Below are 15616 nucleotides of genomic sequence, written 5' to 3'. Positions count from 1 at the left end.
GGAAAACTTATATGGTAACTCACAATTTTAGGTACATATTCTCTTAACAACGTTACCATACTTTCAAAATATTTTAATACATTTTATAAACAAAACCATGTAAATATGCAACGAAAAATAAAACGAAATATGAATGAATTTTAAGTTACTGTCCTAGCTTTAATAATGGGCCTACATACATACATATGTCGTTTTAACAACGTTTTTGCTTGATGTTACGGTCGTGTCCTGTTTCATCCATTAAGAATAAGTTCTTAAATTGTATGAATTTTTTAATTTTTATTTTTTTGATCACAATCTAGAAGCCTTGACTTAAAATATTAAAAATTATTATATGATTATTTTCTAAAAACATACTTTCAAAAAAAATTTTAAACATTTTATAAACAAAACCATGTAAATATGCAGCGAAAAATAAAATAAAAAGAAATATGAAAGAATTTTAGGTTACTGCCTTGCTTTAATTATGGGCCTACGTCGTCGTGTCCTGTTTCATCCACTAAGAATAAGTTCTTAAATTGTATGATTTTTTTAAATTTTATTTTTTCGAACACAATCTAGAAGACTTGACTTAAAATATTAAAAATTATTATATGATTATTTTCTAAAAATATGGAACAATATACGATTATTATCTAAAAAATATGCAAACAAATTAATCGGTAATGGAGATTTATTAAAATTGTTTATGAATATCAAAAAAAAAAAAAAAATAACTAAAAAAACAAAGAACTTCGTTTTCATTTGGGAAATTATGAATTATTTCAGTTATGAATTATTTTTTTTTCTGTAGCAATTATTTACTTAAAGCTAGGTAAAGCCAGTGTACGCTTAAATTATCCAAATTTTTTAGTTGCGCTTTTGCGTTATGTTCTCTTTCCGGATCATATTAAAATTGTGTATAGACTTAAAATAAATTAATAGGAAGTTTTTTATTTTGTTCAGAATTTTATCAGAAAACATCAGATATTTTCCGGCCCGTCACACATAAAGAAATAAAAAAAGATTGAAAAATTTTAAAAAGAAATGTAATCATCTCATGTAGCAAGAGATAACCCACACATGTAAGCGTATTTTTGTAGATCTACACAAGAAGTATTCATATTTTCAGATCGTTCGGATCATAAAGGAATTTTTGGAAATTAAAAAGAAAAGTGATACACTAGGCTATCAACTAGCTCCCATTCATTTCCCATGAAGTTTATGAAAACAAATTCCAAGAGTTAATGGTATTAAAAACTTCACTTTGATAGCTACATGTAGTGATTAAAGTGACCACGTAGCACATTTCAGACTAAATGTAATACTGAGTGTCCGTTTACTGTCCGTTTAATGAAACAGAAAATGGAAAAATTGTGACTAAAATAACATGTAATTCATAACAATTAGATCTTTATATAAACAAGAGGTCGGTGGTTAGAGCTTCTGTCTACAATTGATAGACAGTTCCACTTCAAAAATACCACTAACTGATTTTTCTTAGCTTTTGTGGAAGTGATGTTTAATGGATTCCAATAAAGCGAAAATAACTATATTTTTTCAAAACTGAAGATATCGCACACCCAATACAAAAAGTGACACAACTCAATTTTTTTTTAGAAAAGGGAACACATTTTTTACAAACTCTGAAACATAAAGAAAAGCATAACGTTTTTTCTTGAACAGTTAACAACAACAAAATACACTAATATTTTTTTGAGATAAATAAGAATCTTGTGCATAGGCTAGAATATAAAAACGCAAAAATAAAATTTTGAGTCTCTTTAGTACTGGGTGTGTGAATATATTTTTTTTTCTATTGTATTCTATAATACTAGTGGTGATATCGCCGTTGTAGAACAAGTGCGTAGCACTGCAGAAAAGTTACTGTCTACCAAAATAACTGGCCAAATTTTAAAAGATCGAAGGATTTTAGCGACATTTAAATATGTGCAAATATTTTTGAATGGCAAAATATTTATGTAAACACTTTTGAAAGTTTATGTGTAAGACTTCATTTTTAAAACTGAAGTGATCTATAGGGATAACTATAATGAAAATGTGTTTATAAAATTTATATCTAAATACCGTAATTTTGTTTTATTTCGCAGCATACTTAGATTTTCAGTAAATGTGTAAATATATATGGGCAATTTTATGTCAATTGACCCAACTAAAAAAATCGATTTTGACGAAATTTGCACTAAGGTTAGTACTTTTGGATAGTAGGTCAGAAATAGCTATCTGGACTCCTTTGGACAATTTTTGGATAAATAGGTGAAAAGTTACACTCATTTAAATAAAACCTTTTATGACCAAAATGTTCAAATTTGACCTCCTCTGACTCCGGCAATTCTTGACCGATAGAGATGAATTTGAATGTCTGTATTACTATCCCATAGTACTAACCTTGGTGCAAATTTCATCCAAATCGGAAGACATCGATTTTAAAAGTTGACTTGACACGAAATTCCCCATATATGTATGACTGTTAATTAACAGAGCTCTGTTTGTCAACGCGATGTTAAAATCATATTTACTATTTTGCTAATAGTTAAATTCGAATTTAATATATATATATATATATTTTAATTTTTATTATTATGGTTTATTATCATTTTTATTATTTATTTTAAATAAGCATTTTGGTTTCTCTGTGAAAAGCCAAAATGGAAAAAAAATAAAAAAAGAAATATATATAAAAACAAAACAAAAAAAACTGTTTTTTTTTTTGAAAATTAAATTGTACAAATTTTGAATACAAGTATTTATAATTATGTATGTCGTATGCCTTAATGTTGTTTTTGTTTTTTATATATAACTAGAGGAGAATGAATGAAGTGGGAGTGTTGGATAAAGGGTAAGGATAAACGTTTTTATATGAATGTTGCACGTTTTATGATGTATGATGTTGTAGTTTTAGTTGTAACAAACATTATTTAGTATTAAGAAAAAAATATAATTATTAATGATTCTTTGTGTATGAGTGAGTAAAGTTTTTCGACATAATTATGTAGTAGTACTTTAATTTTGATGATATATCTTTACAACATATTTATGATAAAAATTGTGAGGCTGATGGTGATGTTCTATAATTTATATAGCGATATTGATGTTGCTGAGGTGGTAAAAAACATTTTTTTGTTTAATGAACATACCACATTCCCTTCTTTTCCATGTTTCTTTTTTATTTAAATTTATTCTTGATTTTGGATTTCTTTATTTATTATTTTAATTTTTTGTATAAATATTATCAGTTAAATGGATTTTGCTTAAACGCAGTTACTGCTCTTAATTATAATTCAATATTGGTTTAATAGAATGCACACACCACCATCATCATCAAACAATGGAGAATTTTTGCATTTATGCGGATTTTTTGTATTGCCGTTATATTCTCTTTTGTTATGTTTTATTGATGCTGTTTATATATAGTATAAATTTGAGTTTAATTTTGTAATGATAAATTGTCTACAACTTGTCAATCCTTTTATCTGATTCTGTAATACGGCGTGATGATGACTGGTTAACACACTTCCACACTACATTCATCCTAATTTCGACTTTTTAATCCTATTGCTGGTTATTCGACTTCATTTGGCCGTTAACAATGGGTGCGAAATACGGATGTGCCATGGCCTCACGGGCAGTTAGCCGTTCGACGTGATCGTAACGCAAAAGCTTGTCGAGAAAATCAAGGGCTTCTGGTGATACAAGATGCTGGTTGTCGGAGTGAACAAAACGTTCCCATCGCTTGCGAGAGTGTCTCTGCAAGATGTCATGGAATCGGGGATCCAATTCGATGTTGTACTTATCCAAATAGGCGTAAAGCTCTTCAGTGCCCAGCACTTTAGCAATACGCACCAGCTGATCGTAGTTATCATGACCGTGAAAGAAGGGCTCTTTGCGGAAGATCATCGAGGCCAACATGCAACCCAGCGACCACATATCTAATGAATAGTCATACATCTGGTAGTCAACCAGCAATTCGGGTCCCTTAAAATAACGTGAGGCAACGCGAACATTGTATTCCTGTCCGGGGTGATAGAATTCGGCTAGACCCCAATCAATCAGTCGCAATTTGCGATTTTCGTGATCAATCATTACGTTGTGAGGTTTTACGTCACGATGCATTATGCCCATGCTGTGACAGTAATCGAGTGCCTTTAATAGCTCAAATAGGTAGTAACGAATTTCATAATCTGTAAGTGTTTGATACAATTGTTTAAAATCTGTATTGTTGACATGCTCAAAAATGAGGGCTGGAGTGCGAGAAACTGGATCCTTAACCACAGCTAGCAAAGTTATAATGTTGGTGCCCCCGCGTAAATTTTCCAAAATTTTAATCTCACGCTTAATCTTCTTCTTCTTAACAGGCTTCAATATCTTTACAACACACTTTTCGTTGTTAGTAATATTTATAGCTTCAAATACTTCGGAATATTTGCCACGTCCCAATTTTCGTACTAATTGATAATCATCCTGATTAGCCCAATCGACCACATAGTTTTCATAGTCCCAATACTCATCCGGCTTATGTGCATTCACATCCGTATAAACGCGAGCGGCGCTCGGTAGGGTCATTGTTGCAGTGTCGAATTCAACTGATGAATCTGTCTTGTAATCTGATGAAGATGATTCAGTTAACGAATGCTCCCAAATGTTCGGAGACTGCTGACAAAAAGATCTGTAATGATATATAATTTTTATATAAACTTTTCTTAAAAATTACGTGATAGATATTTTTAAATTTTCACTTGATTTCAACCATACATGGGAGTAGTTAATTATATCGACTAATTAATTGACGATTTCATTAGCATTAAATTAATAAAAATTATAATTATTTTTTTTAATTAGCATTATTTTGTCTAATGGTAATGCTTTTTAACGATTTCATTAGTAATTATTTAAAAAGACATTTTCATTACCATTATTTTTGAGTTTATTTTAATAGAATTTACAAATTTTCGAACATTACTCTGAATTTCGAAGTTGATTTCAAATATCCGAACATTATATATATTGTCATTATGTGAAATCATGCAAACCAAATTTTAGCCCATTCGGACTAGAAGAACTAGTTTTAACTACTTTAAAATTTTTTCGATCACGAGTTCGAATTTTGTATTTTTTTTAGAGATAAATTTAAAAACATAAAAAATTTTTCGAACATAACTTCGAATATTTGAACATATTATTGTACTGTCATCAGATGTACTTATGACTGCTAAATTTCAGCCAATTTGGGCTACGGGAACTGGTTTTAAAAGCTTTCAAACCGGTGCTCGAATCTTCGAAAAATTTTCCTGAATTCTTATCAAATATATTCTTAATTTTTTTAATTTTCATTACCAAATTCATTACGATTATCAAAAAAGTTATAATGAAAAAATTTAATTTTCATTAAAGTGGTACTTAAAATATTTTTCATTACAATTTTTCTATAAATGGTAATGAAATTTTAATGCTTAATGAAAAATTCCCATGTATGCTTTCAACATATATTTTGAACAAAATTATAGATTTATACACCGTAATGGGGACAAAAGCTGTTGTAACTCTTTTTAACTTAAAGTAACAAGAATTATGTATATAATATAAATTTTGAAGAACAATATTAGCTTTGTTTTGAGGTGCTAACCGTGTTTCTATTATTTACCGTTCTGGAGTTATAGCTTCATATGTTAGCTTCTTGGCCAAAAATTTAGATTTTTCAAAATTTGAGCGATGAGCGGCACATTTTACCGTCGTTTAATCGAGCTCAAATTTTCGATATCTCATTGTCTGGAAAGGGGAAACGTTATGTGAGTTTCAGACAAACAAGATTCCAACATCGACTTTTTGTGGTCCCTCTAATGTACATACATGTACATTGATTCATTAATTAAGTAATTTGCCTATGTATAAATTTCAAGAAAAAACTTTATCTGAACAATTATTTTTAGCAAAATTAAGCAAATTGTTTCTTGTATTTTGTAAAGAATATCTTATATTTTATGCCCCTATTATGGTTTATAACTCAACTCAGTTGAGTTGAAATTAAAACAACTCAACTTTAGAACAACTTAACTTTTTTGGTATTTGTTGATGTTGCCAACCTAAAAAGTGTTTTTTGTCATAAAATTAAGTAAAAAGTTTATGAATTTGTGTTTTTCGTAAATGACAAAAGTATTGAACATCTTTTAATTGTAAATGCACTTGAAATCAGTGATTAATGAAATTTAAGAAAATAAAAAAAAACTTTAGTTTGTTTTATTTTAAAAATTTATTCTAAACAATTGAGTTTGATAAGTTGTAATTTTTTCCAAAAAATTTGTAATAAATTTCAACTTTAAATTTTAAGGTGTTATCGAGATTTTTGTTGTTGTTAAGCGATTTTTGATAAAATGTATTGTTAATTTTCTAGGTAAATAAAGTATTTTGCTTTTTCAGGGTTTTTGTTTATTTTTTAGTATAGCTGTACTGTTTAATAAAATTTAATATTTGTCTTACTCCTATAGACTAAAATAAAAATTTTTAGATATTTTAGTAGTGGTACGACTAAATTTGGAAATTTTTTAACCGATTTATTATCCTGTATTCCTATAAGAATTTAACAATATTTGATTTTACAAGAAATCTATCCTTTCTTTGATTTTATTTCGAAAATAATAAGTAATTTTGAATTGGATACAAGATATACTAGAAAATCAATGGATTTGGACTTAGAAAAAATGTTTAGTGGTATATAAAACTATACATTATAATGAAATAATCTGGGTTTTTGGTCATTTTGTATTGTTAAATAAAAACTACTTTGCGGAAACCCCTTCTATTTGTGGAGTACTGTGTGAATTTTATTTAGAGTTGTAAAATATTGGTTCTTTTTCAATAAAGCTGACACTAAGTACCATCCTTGACACACTAAGTATGGCGACATCACCGTATAACACTATAGAAATGTTTCTTGCTAAAATCTTAATTTTCTACCTCATGTTTTGAATACTTTATTTTATGAATAAAATACAGCAGGCCTATTTGGATCTGGATAATTATTCTTGATTTGGGTTTTAAATACATATATAAATGTATGTATTGGCAGAAAAATATTGCTTTTGTGGAGCTTATGTGATAATAACCATCTCTATTTGTAAATATCTAAATTAAGTATTTTTCGTATACCACACGGTCTATTTGGAGTTCTAAATTTAAACATAGCGTTCTTACTAGTTCGTATTTGGAGAAGATAATGGAGTTCAGTGTTTTCCTTGAATACAAGTCGCTCTTTTCGCAGTTAAAGATTTGGAAAGACCCTCACTCACTGCGTGTTTTCTAATAATTCTTTGCGTCATTTCATCAATTACTATATTTTATATTTTTTAATGATATTGATTAAACATCTCAAATAAATTATGAACAAAAAACAAAATACTCTTAAAAATGATAGGCAAAAAATTAGTTGATCCACTGTACATACATATGTATATGGGAAACCGGTGTCCCAAGATTATTTTAAGTTTTCTCGATGTAGAGAGTAAATTTTGTAAATTGTAAATACAGTAAATTGTTATTTCCATAAAAAACTGAGTTTTTATGAATTTGGGTCACTGCAAGCTGAAAGGATAATATTCTGCGATATCCTTCGAAAATCCATTTACCACTTTTCATCAAAAATGTTTTGCGCGAGAAAAAAGTCATAGCAAAAAATAAATAAAACTATTTAAAAATTAATTTCATAGTTTTACAGATGGAACCTAGTATTTTGTTGTTAAATCCAAATATCAAATTTATTGTAAAAATATGTAATACAAAGAACACCAAACACAATTTGTGTTAGAAAAATTAATAAAATATGCTATAAAAATATGCAAAATATATGCAATTCAAAGCAAAATATGCAACAAAAAATCGATTTTGTAGCAAATACTTTGATTCGAAAAGAAAACTAGTAGTGTCCGACCGAACGTTCGGGTACGGGTTCGGAGTTCGGTAAAAAGTTAGGTTCGGTCAATGATCGGTGTTCGGCAAAATTTTGACCGAACAACGAACGCCGAACTTTTTATAAAATGTTTTTTTATCATATTTTTATATCATCAAAAAGTTTTAAAAATGCTGAAAATAAGTTTACAGAAGTTATCATACATCCTGGCTGTACAATAAATTTCGGATATACATAGGTACAAAACGCCAGAAACTGATTAAAAAGCTAAGAAAAGTGAAACATTTAATTTGAATTATATAGTTTCGATTATAAATCTTTGATTTCATTTGTAACATCGAAATTTTCTAGGTTTTTATTCTCAAACGATCTAGACATGTCTGTCAGTCAGTCTCTTGAAAGAACGATAGGACCTAAACTATTGTTGCAGTTTGATTGGTATTCAAAATGGACAAAATCGGTTTACATTTGGACATGGCCTCCATATAATGTTCGCTTTAGAAAATTACTAACGTTCATAACAGGCTTAAAAATACTAGTATTTTAATGAAATTATGCAAATTATGAAATTATGAAATTTTTTTATGAACCAAAATTTCATATATATTGGCAAATTGAAATTTGCGAATTGTGTTAAGTATTGTATATATATTTTTTATTTTTTTAAAAACTAATTTTACTGATTCGATAAAATTCATTTTGATTTCGATACTTATTTAAAACGAAATTTTGATCACATTGGATCATAATATCATGTATAACAATATTTTGGCGGTATTTAATCATATGATATTTTAAAATTGTTACAATAACGATAATATGTTTAGACTACAATCATAATTTTAATCATAATATGTTGCTCTTAGAACATGGTTATCACAACCATGTTTTTTCTCAGCGTGCTCTTACAGATAATTATATCATTGTCAATAAATCGTTTAAAAACCAAAAATAAAAAAGTATTATTTTTCATTTAAAAAAAGTTCGTGTTCACCGAACTTTAAAAACCGAACAAAGTTCGGGTTCGGCCGAACTTTCAAATTTACCGAAGTTCGGGTTCGATGATCGGTACCGAACGAAATTTTGAGTTCGGTCGGACTCTAAAAACTAGTTAAAAGTTATTTTGAGTTACTGACTACAAATATGCATTTGCATAGAAATCCTTGCCCTAATAATCATATTGTTTTTGACTTTGGGGTTATTTTTGCTGGGACTTTTTTTGCACTGCCTCCTATATTAGTCAAACTCTCCCTACAGAATATTATTTTTCTGCCTTAAAAATAACGGTATTTCTATGATATTCACCATATATGCGTTTTATTGTAACCAAATTCTCTCTAGCATATATCATGTGGGTCGGTCTATTATGACCCTACCCTACATATAAGCTCCTCTTTATAAAATATTTTAGCGCTTATTCGGTCCATAATTGGTCATATCCCCATATAACACATCTTCCGAAAGAAGTAAATTGTCAACGAATCCAACTGTTAAGTATTATGACAAAAATACTCAAGAAACTGATTTGTTTTTAAATTCGATAAAACTAATCCCTCATTAAAGATCTTATTCCAATGTTCATATTGACTTTAAATTCTCTTTATATTTACAAGACATGCTTAGGCATATGTATAAGATTCGGTACAGCCTAATATTACACTCTTACCTGTATGTTATGGCAGTGAAGCAAAATAATACTAATGAATTTGTTATCAATGTTTGTATAAAAATTGTGGTCTATACGCCAAACAGAGACGTATGGATCAAAATAGTATTTATTTAGTTTTGAAATTGTGGAGATAGATCAAACTTATCACCCGATATCTCGGAAATCATATCAAATATCGTAAAAAGGGTTTCGGAAAGAGGATATCAAAACTATTTATATATAACTCAATTTTTTTAAAAGTATCCGGTTGGCCAAACCAATAATATACTGACGATATGCATATTTACATATTTATGTCCGTCGGTCTGTGTGTACATATGTTGAATTCAATTTTCTAAACCCCTCAGATATGTGCGATATCCAAATCTTCTACAATTCTATCAGACATGCTTTCGAGAGGTTTAAAATCAACAAAATCGGTGCATAAATATATAAGCAAAATTCCGAAATAACCCATGAAAGAATTACGCTTTTTTGGCAGATAATGCAAAAAATTTTGACACAAGTGTTTTTTGAACAAGGGATCTGCTTGGTAAAAAAATTTTTGATTTTTAATTGGATCCAAATTTTACATATTTGAAAAAAAATTATTTTATTGCCAATAACTCTCTAAAATATCGGTATTACCCCAAAATTTCGGATATTCAATTTTTCAATTCAATTTTCTAAACCCCTCAGATATGTGCGATATCCAAATCTTCTACAATTCTATCAGACATGCTTTCGAGAGGTTTAAAATCAACAAAATCGGTGCATAAATATATAAGCAAAATTCCGAAATAACCCATGAAAGAATTACGTTTTTTTGGCAGATAATGCAAAAAATTTTGACAAAAGTGTTTTTTGAACAAGGGATCTGTTTGGTAAAAAAAATTTTTGATTTTTAATTGGATCCAAATTTTACATATTTGAAAAAAACATTATTTTATTGCCAATAACTCTCTAAAATATCCGTATTACCACAAAATTTCGGATATACATATAAACATATAAACCTAAAATCAATGTACATATAAACCTAAAATCAATATCAATCGTCCTAAAAACTAAAACCTGGATCGGTCCATAATTGAACAAAATTCATTAAAATAACCCAATCTGGACAAATTTTAACATGAATACGTTTGAGAACTTTAGAAAACTTGATCGGATGGGTCCACAATTTGTCATAATTTCGATATAAAGTTCACTTCCGAAAATCGCTCATTTCCAAATAAGCCATGAATTTATAATGAAAACGGAAACCAAATTGAAGCTTTCAAATACTACAGATATTATTCGGTGATAAATATTTCAAATTATGTAAATGTATTTAACTTTAAAATTTTTTTATTGTTTTCACATAGGTTTTGTAAAAACGTAAATTTTCTTTCGTATTTACACAAACCGGAAGTTAGTCTATTTTTAAGGATTAAAACAAAAATATTGAATTTAAATAAGATGTTTTTTTTTTTCATTATTTTCACATTAACCAACAAACAAATATAAATTACAAAAGCGCTTTAATATATCCAAGACTTTAGTCTTTATCTCTTTTTACTGTATTATATTTTATTAGTTATGTAAGTAGATTTAAAATTTCTTTAAAGAAATTAGAAATCATTGAAGGAATTACTTAAAGTAACACACTATCTCACCAATTCAAATAAAACAAAAAAGTGTAATATCCGTACATCTATAAAATAGATTTAGCAGTTTGCGAAAGACACACACGTTGGTCCTTTTGGTTTCTTTGTGATAATTAATATATCATCTTAATGAAATCACACATCTATTTTTTGCCCAGTTGTGTATCTTTATCAAGATTTTTATAATTCTTATAGAAATATAAAATGTATTAAATAAATTATTCACTTGAAATTAATACATAATTACAACAAATGTCTTATCGAAAACTATTTTTTTGTGTGATATTTTTAATAGAGAATAATAAATTATAAGGTGGTGTAGTATTTAATACAGTTTCAAAAATGTTCATTGAAATCAAAGAAAAAATGTTGCGTACAAAAGCATTTTTAAACAAATAAGGTATAGTCGGGCAATGACCGACCATATCATACCCTACAGCACTTATGAGTATAATTAAAATGTGATTTATTTTTAGTACATATTTGTATTAAGTTAGACATACATATATTAGAAATTTATCGATAGAAAATTAGTTTTCTGGAAGAGGCTATATATGGGGACCAAAGTCAAATAAAATTTGATGGAGGGATTTATAATAGTTATGCCGAATAAAAATGTTAGGGTACAATCCAAGGGCAAATGAGGAGCGATCATAACGAAATTAAGAAGCAATATATATGTATGTATATTTAGTTTTGCCTGTTTTTGTAGACATGTACATGTACCAAATTTCATTAAATTATTTTTAAAAAAGCGATGTAGGTATAGATAGATGGAAACACGGACATGGCTTAATCGATTGTTATAAACTTGAGCACAAATTCAATATACCCTTCCCGCTAAAGTGGTGTAGGGTAAAAATTTATATTAACTGGATTGGTAATATCGATCTAAGCCAGCAATATTCACAAAAACAAATAAATTTAGTTTTAAATCCTTTAATTTATTAAAATTTAATTATGAATAAAACCATAACCTTTATATTGCTTCATATGACTAGTTTTATATAAAAATAATTGATTTTAATGTCAGGTGCGTATAAAGTTTTGAAAGTCACTGTATCTACGATTCATTCAGTAAAAATGTTTATTATACAATAACAAGAACTAATATCTTCATGAAGTAAAAATTAGGACAAACAACGAATATACAATTTATTACGTTAGAATTTTTAATGAATTTCTTTTAAATCATTAATAATTTAAATTTCTAAATTTACAGATATTGTATCGAATAAATATTGCAGTATTCATAAATTTATAGAAATGTGTAACTTAAGTTTGTACCACCACCAAGTTTCTCCCACCCTTTTATAGTTCTGCGAATGCATACCGAAACATAAAAATGAAAAATAAAAAAAAATAAAAAAAACAAAATCACATAGACACAAAACCATTGTTGGGTCATGTTATGGTAAATGTACACACACACTCTTTTATAACCGAGATATTTACATACCTTAAATCCAATAATTTTGTTTTTATCTTCTCTTGTCTTTGCCCCAAAGGTGTCTTGGGTTCTTCCGAAATTGAGTTGCTTCTTCTTCCTCTGCAATGCAAATGATTAAAGTTTGCCGAAACCAATGTAGTCGGTGGAAACGCGCTTCCTATTTTCCTACAGGAGGCTGATTTTAAATGTCTGCTGTAAGAAACGAACAGCAGACAACAGTTAAGTGTTGGATACCTGGCTATATTGGCTAATGACGAGCGTTTTGAAACATATATAAATGGTAAACGCGTGGACTGTGGACGAATTTTTGAACTGCTCTGCTGTGTCTGGCTTTACGGCTACACACTGAAAGTCTTTTCATGCAAATGCTTATTTTGTCCTCTAAAAATTCACCAATGGACACCTTGGAATAAAGAAGTATAAATCAATTAGCACATGTAAAAATACATTCAAATATTATTTATTCTTCAATTGTGTGCATTTAAATTACTTTTTTAAGATATATTTTATTTTTCTTGTGTAGCCGCACCGATTTTTTTAGCAAAATGAAAAATAAAAGAGAAAAACCAGCGTAACTTCCTTCACTCGTTTCACTTATAAGAAAAAGCACACACACTCATAATTCTTTACAACCTAATGCAATATAAATGACAGAGTCGACACTCAGAAACTGCTATAAAGAAAGAGAAGACCATCCAATTATAACTCTGTCGTTGAAAATCATAATAGCACTCACTATGTTAATGAAAGAGAAAAATATATACAATTAAACGATGTGAGAAGGCAACACACCGGAGAAAATTTTTTGGATAATTAAATTTTGTGTAATAGTGGTGAATGATAAACTCAAATGAAATTTATTTAATTAAAGATGATAATTTAATACATAAATTAACTTGTAATTTAGTTCCTTCACTTAATTTATCTGAACTAGGCAACGTGTACGTCACCCAGAGTTATCTTAAGTTGACCGATTATTCTTGTTATCGAAATTTTCGATGAGTGTTAAAATGACTACAAAATTTATCAATACAATGCAAAGTAAAATAAAGTGTTGCCATATTGCTAAAAAATAAATAAGTCACATTGAGCATCTCACAGGTGGTATTAGACGACATGTATTTTACATATGTACTGTCACTTTTTTAACCATAAAAAATTCCGCATGTATGTCAAAATTGTTATTTTACATACGATTCATACATAATTTTTGCTATCACACCAGCCTGTGTTTTTCCACATGACATAACCTATAAATGTAATCAAATCTGTCTTTTTAATGTGTAAAACTTGTTAAAATTATAAATTAGTTTATTAGAAGTTAAAAAATACTTACTTTTTCATCTTCTTTAAATATTTTTTTTTCAAAACATTTTATTTCAAAACAAAACAGCTGTTTTGTTTATGTCTACCACACGAGAATAGAGCACGCTCTAATCGAAAAAATTACATGCATATGTATTTCCACATGTATTTTACATATGCAATGTTTCATATGTATCAGACGATATGTAAAATTTTTACAGATGGAAATTTTGACAGTACATATGTATGCAATATATGATTTCTGACAAATGTCATACATGTCATCTAGTAGCACCTAAAGTATTTTAGGGGACACCAACGAGCGTAGTCAAAGGGGTCAAAGAAAAAAGAGAAGTAGCAAAAGACGCACCAATCGTAATTTGAAGGGTTTTTATGATATGATATCTGGTTTGAAACGAGTTTGGCAGTTACTTTATTTTTATTCTGCACTTAAAGAGTGAAGATCGTGTGCAATAACTCGAATGCATGAATCAGTGTAGCAACTTGCAATATTTTGAATTTTATTTACATTACATTTAATACAAAAATAATAAATATTGTTAAATTTTAGTTATTTTTATAAAAAAAATAATAATTAAATAAATAACTATAAAAATAGCAAAATTTCTAAGTTAAACTCATAATTTATTAATCTATTTGGATGTTATTTACCCAAATTTATATAAATTATTAAAGTATATTTATTAAACATATTTACTGACATATTTAATTAAACATATTTAATTAACAAATATTGTAAAAATAAACATATTTATCATTTAACATAATAATAAAAACAACATTTAAGAATTATAAATATAGCAACAATGACAAAAAAAAGTCGCACGCCTTTCTCTATATTAGACAAATATTTATTATGCTAAACGTCAAATTGTTACCATGATAAAAAATTAACAGGTACAGAAGGAATTTATTAGCGTTATAGCATCGTTATTACAATGTTGTCTAAACAATTGTTAAGACAACGTTGTCCTGATAACAAACGTCGTTTTATTGTATAGAATTTAGTTTTTGTGCAATAAAAATTGATTTTTAACAAAAGTGTTAGTGAAATTAGTGTTTATTTACAAAATCTTCGTATAATTTTAATTGTTTTTAAAATATATAACATTATTTCAGTAAAATTATTAGTGAGTTGTCGTAATAAAATCAGCATTTAGTTACCCCTATACATAAATATAAACAAAAAACTGAATTTTCTGCCGGCGTTTTGTCAAGTGCTGTGATAAATATTTGTCTAATATAGACACGGGCTAACATGTAAACAATAACAACATTTGACAGAAAGCATACTCTACACAAAAATAAAAAATTAATCAGCTACTTTATTGTAGTCACAGTTTTTATTATGGCATGATCAAATAAATGAAGACAAAAATGCTCCGTATTAAACTAATAATTCTTGTGTTTTATTCACTTTTGTATATTTTCACTGAACCATAGTGAGTGTAAGAGTTGCCATTTTTAATAATTCTTAATGTATTGTTTTAAATATTTTATAAATGAATAATAACATATTAATTTTTTTAAATATCAGTATTTGCTACTAAAGGGCCCTTCAGATGATCACACTTTACGTACGACAAGTCTAATGAAAAAGTAAAATGAAATTCCATCCGTATGACAAAAAAAAGAATAAAAGT

General features: G+C 28.0%; 1 protein-coding gene across 3 annotated transcripts; it reads right to left on the bottom strand.

The window, feature by feature from the left end:
• Positions 1 to 3146: 3146 nt before the first annotated feature.
• Positions 3147 to 13682, bottom strand: LOC119616160 (casein kinase II subunit alpha). 3 transcript variants are annotated; one of them, XM_037972429.1, is made up of 4 exons: positions 13384 to 13682; positions 13138 to 13317; positions 12657 to 13050; positions 3147 to 4666 (listed from the first exon to the last, which is right to left on the bottom strand). In XM_037972429.1, the coding sequence occupies exon 4, from the start codon at positions 4561 to 4563 to the stop codon at positions 3553 to 3555; it is 1011 nt and encodes a 336-aa protein (XP_037828357.1). In that variant the 5' UTR covers positions 4564 to 4666; positions 12657 to 13050; positions 13138 to 13317; positions 13384 to 13682; the 3' UTR covers positions 3147 to 3552. The 3 variants fall into 3 exon arrangements, with proteins under 3 accessions (XP_037828357.1, XP_037828356.1, XP_037828358.1); XM_037972428.1 differs by having other exon boundaries at positions 13138 to 13320; positions 13384 to 13680; XM_037972430.1 differs by having other exon boundaries at positions 13138 to 13320; positions 13534 to 13678.
• Between the last annotated feature and the right edge of the window lie 1934 nt (positions 13683 to 15616).

The sequence above is a fragment of the Lucilia sericata genome, unplaced genomic scaffold (assembly GCF_015586225.1).
Source record: "Lucilia sericata isolate MDLA Ls3-8-SP2 unplaced genomic scaffold, ASM1558622v1 Contig000060F_arrow, whole genome shotgun sequence".
NCBI lineage: Eukaryota > Metazoa > Arthropoda > Insecta > Diptera > Calliphoridae > Lucilia > Lucilia sericata.
Note: the sequence above shows the minus strand (reverse complement) of the source record. Positions and strands in the feature narration are given on the sequence as shown.